We start from the raw sequence: 8,833 nt of genomic DNA on the forward strand, positions 1-8,833 counted from the left end.
TTCAAAGAGTTCATAAGTCTAGACCTTTTGAATGTATCGTTCTTTATAAAGCGACCGCGAACCCAAAGGTCATGTTGCTTGTTTACCTTGTGACTCCGTGCGTAATACTTCTGCAGTCTGGCTTCTTTATATACATCCAGGCACTTTCCATTTAAAATTCCGCAGGAAAACGTCGTGAGGACAACTATATAGAATGTCCAAAGGTCCGAGATATTATATGATGTATTTAACTCCTATAGGATACCTAATGTGTAGGGTGATGTATTTAACTTCTACGGGAAACTTAAGGTGCAGGATGATCTATTTAACTTCTACGGGAAACTTAAGGTGCAGGATGATGTATTTAACTTCTAAAGGAAACCTAAGGTGTATGCTGATGTATTTAACTTCTAAAGGAAACCTAAGGTGTAGGATGATGTATCTAACTCCTATAAACCTAAGGTGTAAGATGATGTATTTAACTCCTATAGGAAACCTAAGGTGTAGGATGATGTATTTAACTCCTATAGGAAACATAAGTTGTAGGATTGTAGATCTCGAGGCAGAAATTTGAAGCGATTAAAAAGTCATAAGAAAGTGAGGTGTGGGAGGTGTTCGAATGACACGTATGAAATTGTTTTGAAATATTATAAATCAGCCGGAAAGCGTTTTTTAAAATAACAATAAATATCAAAATGATTTTAAAAGGAAAAAAATGTTTGATATCATACGAATTTAAAATAATAATAAAAAAAAAATCGAATATAAACTTTATTTGTTTTACAACAATTATGAAACAAGTTATTTCAACTTATAATAAGGTCATAAGAGTGTATTGCTAAACGGAAATAGGAAGTACATCCCTAGTTGAAAATCCAATGTAGGGAGACAATGTGTCCATTTTTCTGTACTTCAGGAAACCGGCTACCTATTTCACTACTGTGAAGGTTTTTTGGTGGCAGAAAATGTTCGTTACTTCAAAGCAATATAACTACAAAATGTAATAAATTTGGCCCGGATGTTAGCGCGTGGAGGTCTTAGTGTGGGAAGAAACCAGTGACCCCAACCTTTTCACGTCCCATCGGGGAATCGAACCCCGATCGCCTTGGTGAAAGGCAAGTGCACTATCCACTGCACCACCCGACCACCCGACCGACTATTTACCATCAACTGTTAATTCGAGTGTCCGTTTCATAAGCAATACATAATGCACGGTACGTTTTCCAGCGAAAGCCAGCAACACTCGTAAAAATAAGTATATATAGAAAAGTCCTAGTCTGCCACATACTATCCCAGACCTCAGTGCATGTCACACACGTAGGTCAACTGCATCAAATAAATACTATCTATGTTTCCTTCGTTCATGTTATAATGGAATGTACTGAATCTAGCATTGCCTTCTGTTGTATCACTCTATAGCTTGTATTCCAGTAACGTACAGTACTTTGTCTCGTCGTCGGAAAGATTGGCATTTAAGATGATCTTGGGGTTTTTGCCCCAGAGGTGGTCCAGGCTCAAAGTGCCTTCCCAAACCGGTCCCCCGCGATTTTCAAAGTGGAACCACTCCACGTTGGCTACTATAGCCACGCCCTTAGCGCGCGGTACATGCACGCTCAACTGGATATTGGTTAGCGTAGCCTCGTTGTGAAGGATGAGGGGCTTATTCAGGTAGCATCCTTCCTTCCACTGTGCATACTGTTTGGGGTAGGGATACACGGGCTGCATTGCCCGAGTAAAGTGGATCAGGTAATTGAAGACATTGGGAAGGTACTTACTATCGTCGGACACGGGCAGGGCAAACAACTGGAGCTTGTAGTAGCCCATCTCCGGAAGCTGTATCACAAACTCGACAATATTGTCCCTCGTATGAGTGAACACATATTCGTTATTTTCCTTCTCTGTGCAACAGTTGATCTGAACTTGACACACAGGTGATTTTCCCTGACCGTGATACAGGGGTCACTGTGGCTTGAAACACTCAAACCAAGTTCCCCGAATGACCCCTGGGCACCCAAGTAACCTTCAGGTAATTCGGGTCTTACATCCGCCATTCCGAAATGCAATTAACACCTTCCGCAAAATACTAACAGGTATTCAGTGTGCTGCCCGTTTGGACGTCTGAACACTACCGGGTTGTAAATCCGAGAGCAGTGCGATTATTCGTGTCGCACAGTTTTGATTTTTAGTATATGATACATCTTCTTAAAAGTTTTCCGGAGAGGGGAAACTCATCGCTGCCCGTCATCCAATCAGCGTCGACGTATCATAGAGGGAAAGATAGTATCGTCGCTTTGGGTAGGATAAGAATGTTTGCCGGGGAGAAACCGATTCTACACTGTCCTACAATCAACATGTCTTGCGATAAAGCAGATAGCTCACTTAGTAACAAATACCTGAAATTAGATTTTCCTTTAAGTAATCCTGAAAAAAACCCGCATTAAATCAGTTAAATAATACCGTTTCTACCCGGTATAATCTCTCATCAAACCTATGAAACCATGGTGACTTCAGACTTTGAAAAGTTCAAAGAACGGCATTGCTATGTTTATACAGAAAATGCCCGCTTGTACAACGCACACGTACACATGTTTGTATTCCAACTACATACACTGGATTGTGTTAAAAACCTGCTTCTGTACCGGGTCGACTTATCCTGGCTAGTCCTTACCTCCTGCAAGGCTACCCAACACAGATGTAAAAACAATTCCAATCGCTAACAGTTCTGATATTGCTGAACGAGGTCTAGGATCGCTTATCTGTGTGCTTTGTAACTTAATTCTGATACGCACAATAGCACTCCCACACAAACACACACACGTATAGTATAATAATTGGTAGTTCTAGATGCTGTTTTTTCGTTATAAAGACGTGTATTTTAATTGTAAGTTTCCAGTATCTGAGTATTGTATGTTTCCAGTATCTGAGTATTGTGTGTTTCCGTGTATCTGAGTATTGTATGTTTCTGTGTATCTGAGTATTGTATGTTCAAAGAACCTGACTATCGTATGTTTCCGATAATCTGAGAATTATATGTTTCCGTCTATCTGATCAGTATTGTATGTTTCCGATAATCTGAGAATTATATGTTTCCGTCTATCTGAGTATTGTATGTTTTCGAGTGTCTGAGTGTTGTTTGTTTCCGTGCATTTTAATAGTATGTTTCCATCTATTTGAGTATAGTGTTTCCTTGTATTTGAGTATTGTACATTCCACTCTGTATGTGCATTGTGAAGGCATAGCTGTGTATTGCTGTCGTATATCTGAGTTTTTTATGTTTCCGTGTATCTGATTTGTATGTCTTTCTGTGTAGCCTGGAAGAATATATTTCAAAATTAGTGTACATAAATAATCAAAAGTTGTCGCTATGATTAAAATACACAATTCCAGTGAATAACTTGGTGATATAATGTATTTTGTGAAGATATCAGAATGAACATTTGCCGAATAGTGTGTTCTTTTTAGTACACACAAATAGTACCAACCAGAGTCAGTCAACAGAGTAAGTAAACTATAGTGATGCTGCACAAACATTGCAGAATCATGTCTTTATTAAAACCTGTGACGTACGACGGCGTATCACGTCGCGGAACTCTGCTGTTTACCACATACTTCCGGCTTATCAGACATTAATCTGACATAACGAATCAATCCGCAATGGAAAGTAGTGCGATGTTATGACCCAGTAGAAATGATGCTTATGTAAAGAATTTTGCATGCACGTAGCGGTAGACAGGTACTCGGGTGGGATATGTACATTCTCGTGTCTTACAGTTGTGCATTCGCGTGCACAGATAAATATAACTATGGTTTCTTAAACGATGCTTGATAAGAACACATTGTCGATAGAATAGGAGAATAACTTGTAATGCAATTCAACACACATTGAACCCAAACAAACCGGAAAGCACCCACGTAGAACAACACCAACGCCATGGAAATTAATTAAGTTGGTTAGAGTTATCAGGCGGGCGTGCATTAATCAGTGTCGGCATTGCCAGCCTTCACGTATATCCGAGGGGAAAAAAGTCTCGTAATTTCGTTCATACACCTAGGAGGTACACCTCACACTGGAATATCTCATAAAATTGCAATAAATTAACATATTATACATGTACTTGTATATATGTGGATTGAACGGCGTTTTTGAAACGTTCATACTGGTATGAACGCATATTGGCTACATACACTCTACATATTCACACTTCAATGTTCATTTCGGTATGAACTCAAATTTTCAAGCATATCTGAATATATGTACATACATGTATTGTAATACGATGGGAACATCCCAGACATCTGGTATGTAGTCGGCGCACGACCCACAGGGGAATATGAGAAACGATAGTTTCGTTTTGATTACAAAGTTGCATGTAACACAATAACTTCTAAGTTTAAACATATCACAACGATGTATCCTGACACTGAAAATGTATCAATACAAATTTAGCAATCAGAAGATTTACAAGTAGTGTTAAGACATTTAAGAGACAGAGTTTGTAAACTTTATAATGATTTTTTTAATAGCTGCAATTTGATAACACATTATTATATTGATATGGATATTTAATTGTTTTTTTTCCCTCTCCTACCGGATGTATGATATTGGAAAAATGCAGATCACTTCAGAGCTCATTTGTTAAAAAAATCTCAGTTTGCTCACAGTTTTTTGGCCAATATACAAATATTCAAGGCGAACTCTAGCAATTTTGCATGTAATTTCACCCTATTAAAATATGGAAAGTTTTTACTAATGTAATGGTCGTGATTTAAAGATTCCAAAAATGCACTAATCACTGATTAAGCTAATCACCTTTCGAACAATGGGCCCAAGGTGTTACTCATTCCAGTTTTTTGTTGTTGTCAGACGTGCACGTGACGATCAAGAACAAAAGATTTGTTCCAACACGCATGCGCGTGGCATTGTTTGTTTTAGGATGAATGACGTAACGGAAAAAATATCACGGTATGTCAAAAAGTTAAAAAGTAGTATGTATATTTATCCAATAAATTCAACCGCCTGTTTTAATCATTCTGTACCAGAAAGATGTGACGTTGTATACGATGTCGGATTTCAGGACCGATCAAAGTGCTGATTTCAATTTTCTCGTTTATATAATAAGATTGATAGAAATGTGATTATCAAAGATATTTCGAATGTACTTATCACTGAAGTGCGAGTAAAACTGGAAATGTTCCGAACACCCAATACCGGTAGTTTACGGATTAGTCTATAGATTGTTTGTCGTCAATAAAGCCCCTTGTGTTCCTATAAAAAATAAAAATAAACTTGCAAATGTTTCAGTGAAAAGCACATAAATTGTACACGGTATCGAGAAATAGAATTTCTTGTCTACTGGGAACAATTTAGCATAACTCGGTTTAACAAACGAGGGGATCCCATGCAAGCTTGTGTTCACCTGTTACCCAGTCATCATCACAGGGGCCAGACACATTCCAATATACATGTTGTATGGTTATAGTGTATATTATTCCTCCAAGCATTACATTGACGTGTTTGGTCCCTGTGTATATCCTCCTCCAAACATTTGCATTTGTTTTTCTATGCGAGCCCAAAGACACCCAGAGTAGATTACACGTGTAATTCTTATTAACGGTAACAGTCTCTTGGATATTTATTACCTTTTTTCATAACTTTTGAAAACATTGTGATTCATCAACAAACAATTCTAATATTATCGTCAGTTTGATGAGGATTTTAAATTGACTACAGTTAAGTTTTGATATAGCACCAAACTGTTTAACTTGTAACTCGTTTCCCTAACATCACACATCGCCTCTATTGGAATTTGCACACGTACATGTACATGCAATGCAAATGGTGTACGTCATTACATGTAAATGACCTTAGCTGTTGATAGGACGTAAAACCTGTACAACCTACTAATCCCTCCAACAAACATGTAAGTCGACGCCACGTTTCCCTCTTTTCTTAACCTTCCTATATATTTCTTCCGAAATATTTTGCCAAACATGTTTAAAACGCCAGAATTTTGAAGCTGATCAGGCATGTAATTGCAAAAACGCTGGAATGTAGGCAAATATATCGGACTTGAACAAGGCTACTACTAGTACTATAGTAAAATTTCGACTTGAGCAAAGCTACTACTAGTACTACAACAAACTTCGGACTTGAACAAGGCTACTTTGAGTATTACAACAAACTTCGGACTTAAACAAGGCTACTTCTTGAACTACAATATATTTTGAATTGATAAGGCTACTACTACAACTGCGATGAATTTCGGACTTGAACAAGACTCTCACAAGTACTACAATAACTTTCGGACTTGAACAAGGCTATCACTGGTACTACAATAAATTTCGGAATTGAACAAGGCAATAACTGGTACTACAATAACTTTCGGACTTATTATTAAAGGGTGCAGAGAGCGAAAGTCAGCGTAACCCCTGTAGTATCGAGGATGCGCAAACACATCTTGCCTAAAAGGTGTGTATTGTCGAAGAAGGAAATGGACTGGCCAAACGAGGGGATCATCAGAAAATAAGTTTGCGAAACTCTCAGTCAATGAGATAGTTTCTCGTCTTGGATTCAAAGCCGTATTACTACAATGATAATACGCCTCTGTTTGTGTCTGAAGCATCGAGCCGTATAACGAGGCATTCCGGAAGCAGAATTACTGTAACAAACACGTGCTAAACCCATCAGTCGAAATAATAGAACTTCACGAGCATTCTTAGAATAACGAACCGTCGACATTTCTCAGCAAATTCCAGGATTGCGCGTCTAAGGGGAAATAAGAACTTAGTGTTAGAGGTTAGGGTGGATTAGTGAAAGGCTGTGGGTGGGCGTTGTGAGGCGGAGGGGTACCTTAGAACGGAACGAGTATCTGGGATAGGCGAGATATCTGAACATAACATTTTGACATAGAGTGGCAAAATAATGATGACGGTTAAAGCAGTTTTGATAATGCAGGGGAAATAACTCCTGCTGATTTACTGAATTTGTTTATTTTGTTCGTTGTTGTTCGTCTCTCAGGAATAGTTAGGGCAATTCAACAAAGATGACATCCTCTCCGCGATCGTCGGCTTTTTTTATAAACTGTATAAATTCCCTCAATGACATTCTATTTTTTTTCTTATTGGAGAATTCAAATTATGCAATGAAGAAAATAAATAAGGAAATAAAAAATAAATAAAAAAACAGCAACAAAAACACTTGAAACAATTGCTATTTATCCACAGGTTATATATGTATATATATATTGATGCAATATTTAGTTAGAAAGGAATAACCTGAGAGGTAAGAACAGATATTTTATATAATAAAATTTAACTAATCCCCTTAGACATCGGAACGAAAAATACACGATAAACTTTTATCAAAATTATAAATGATTGAGAAAATCAAATATTGTTATCATGCAAACTATTAAGTAGCGCGTTACATTGAAGTTTAAACTCAGCAGAACTAATGATCTGCGACCTCGCAACAATAAACTTATAATCCAATAATTCTGTATTCCTTATCCATCCTAAAACTGCCTGACGATATAAGCATAGCTGAACCTCGTTATGATCCAACTGTCCCTTTATTCAGCCTCGTTCATCTAGCCAACACTAATCAACTTGTCCCACATACCAAAATCCTTAATTCAGCAACCACTATTCATATTGTCCCATATACCAAGATCCTTAATTCAGCAACCACTAATCCTATTGTCCCATATATCAATATCGTTAATTCACCAACCACTAATCCTATTGTCCCAGATACCAATATCGTTAATTCACCAACCACTAATCCTATTGTCCAATATACCAATATCCTTAATTCAGCAACCACTAATCCTATTGTCCCGTATACCAATATCCTTAATTCACCAACTATTAATCCTATTGTCCCATATATCAATATCGTTAATTCACCCACCACTAATCCTATTGTCCAATATACCAATATCCTTAATTCAACAACCACTAATCCTATTGTTCCGTATACCAATATCCTTACTTCAGCAACCACTAATCCTATTGTGCCATATACCAATATGCTTAATTCAACAACCACTAATCCTATTGTTCCGTATACCAATATCCTTAATTCAACAACCACTAATCCTATTGTCCCATATACCAATATCCTTAATTAAATAACCACTAATGCTATTGTCCCAAATCCAAATATCCTTAATTCACCAACTATTAATCCTATTGTCCCATATACTCATATCCTTAATTCTACGACGACTTATCATATTGTCAACTATGAAGCATCCTTAATCCAACAGTCACTAATCTGGTTGTCCTGCTTTCCAGCCTCGTTTTTCCAACCATCCGATTGTCTTACTATCCTGACCCGTCGATCAAGTCATTATTAATTATTTATTATCATCAATCCAGCTACCAATAATCCTATGATCTCTCAATTAAAGCTCGTTAATCCAGCCACTCAGACCGTTGTCATATCATCCAATCTCTTAATCCAGTAATCACCAACCCTGTTGTCGCATTATAAACCCCTTTAATCCTTCTACCTTCAGACCTCATAAATCCATTCATATCGTATCCAGGCGTCGATCTATCCAGCCTTCACATATCCTTCAGTTCTTCTACCCGACCTCTTTCAAGCATTGATCGTAAATCCACTTGTTCAACTGAATGACATAGTGACTGGTATAGGTACTGGGAACATAGGTGACTGGTACATATACTGGGAACAAAGGTGACTGGTATATGTACTGGTAACAAAGGTGTCTGGTATATGTACTGGGATCAAAGGTGACTGGTACATGTACTGGGAACAAAGGTGACTGGTACATATACTGGGAACAAAGGAGACTGGTACATATACTGGGAACAAAGGTGACTGGTA

At 37.7% G+C, this 8,833-nt stretch overlaps 1 protein-coding gene across 1 annotated transcript; it reads right to left on the bottom strand.

Annotated features, from left to right (window-relative positions):
* Positions 1 to 1,332: 1,332 nt before the first annotated feature.
* On the bottom strand, positions 1,333 to 2,030 carry LOC110458235. The gene is made up of 2 exons (XM_021509848.1): positions 1,964 to 2,030; positions 1,333 to 1,877 (listed from the first exon to the last, which is right to left on the bottom strand). Exons 1-2 carry the CDS (start codon positions 2,028 to 2,030, stop codon positions 1,393 to 1,395), a joined length of 552 nt encoding a protein of 183 aa, XP_021365523.1. The 3' UTR covers positions 1,333 to 1,392.
* Positions 2,031 to 8,833: the final 6,803 nt, after the last annotated feature.

Source organism: Mizuhopecten yessoensis, unplaced genomic scaffold (genome assembly GCF_002113885.1).
Source record: "Mizuhopecten yessoensis strain PY_sf001 unplaced genomic scaffold, ASM211388v2 scaffold9503, whole genome shotgun sequence".
NCBI classification, from domain to species: domain Eukaryota; kingdom Metazoa; phylum Mollusca; class Bivalvia; order Pectinida; family Pectinidae; genus Mizuhopecten; species Mizuhopecten yessoensis.

Excerpts from the sequence above, each read along its gene's own strand:
- LOC110458235 (XM_021509848.1), bottom strand. The coding sequence starts at position 2,030 with ATGGCGGATGTAAGACCCGAATTACCTGAAGGTTACTTGGGTGCCCAG. Across the intron at positions 1,878-1,963 it reads GGGGTCATTCGGGGAACTTG|AGAAGGAAAATAACGAATAT; the intron begins GTTTGAGTGTTT and ends ACTGTTGCACAG.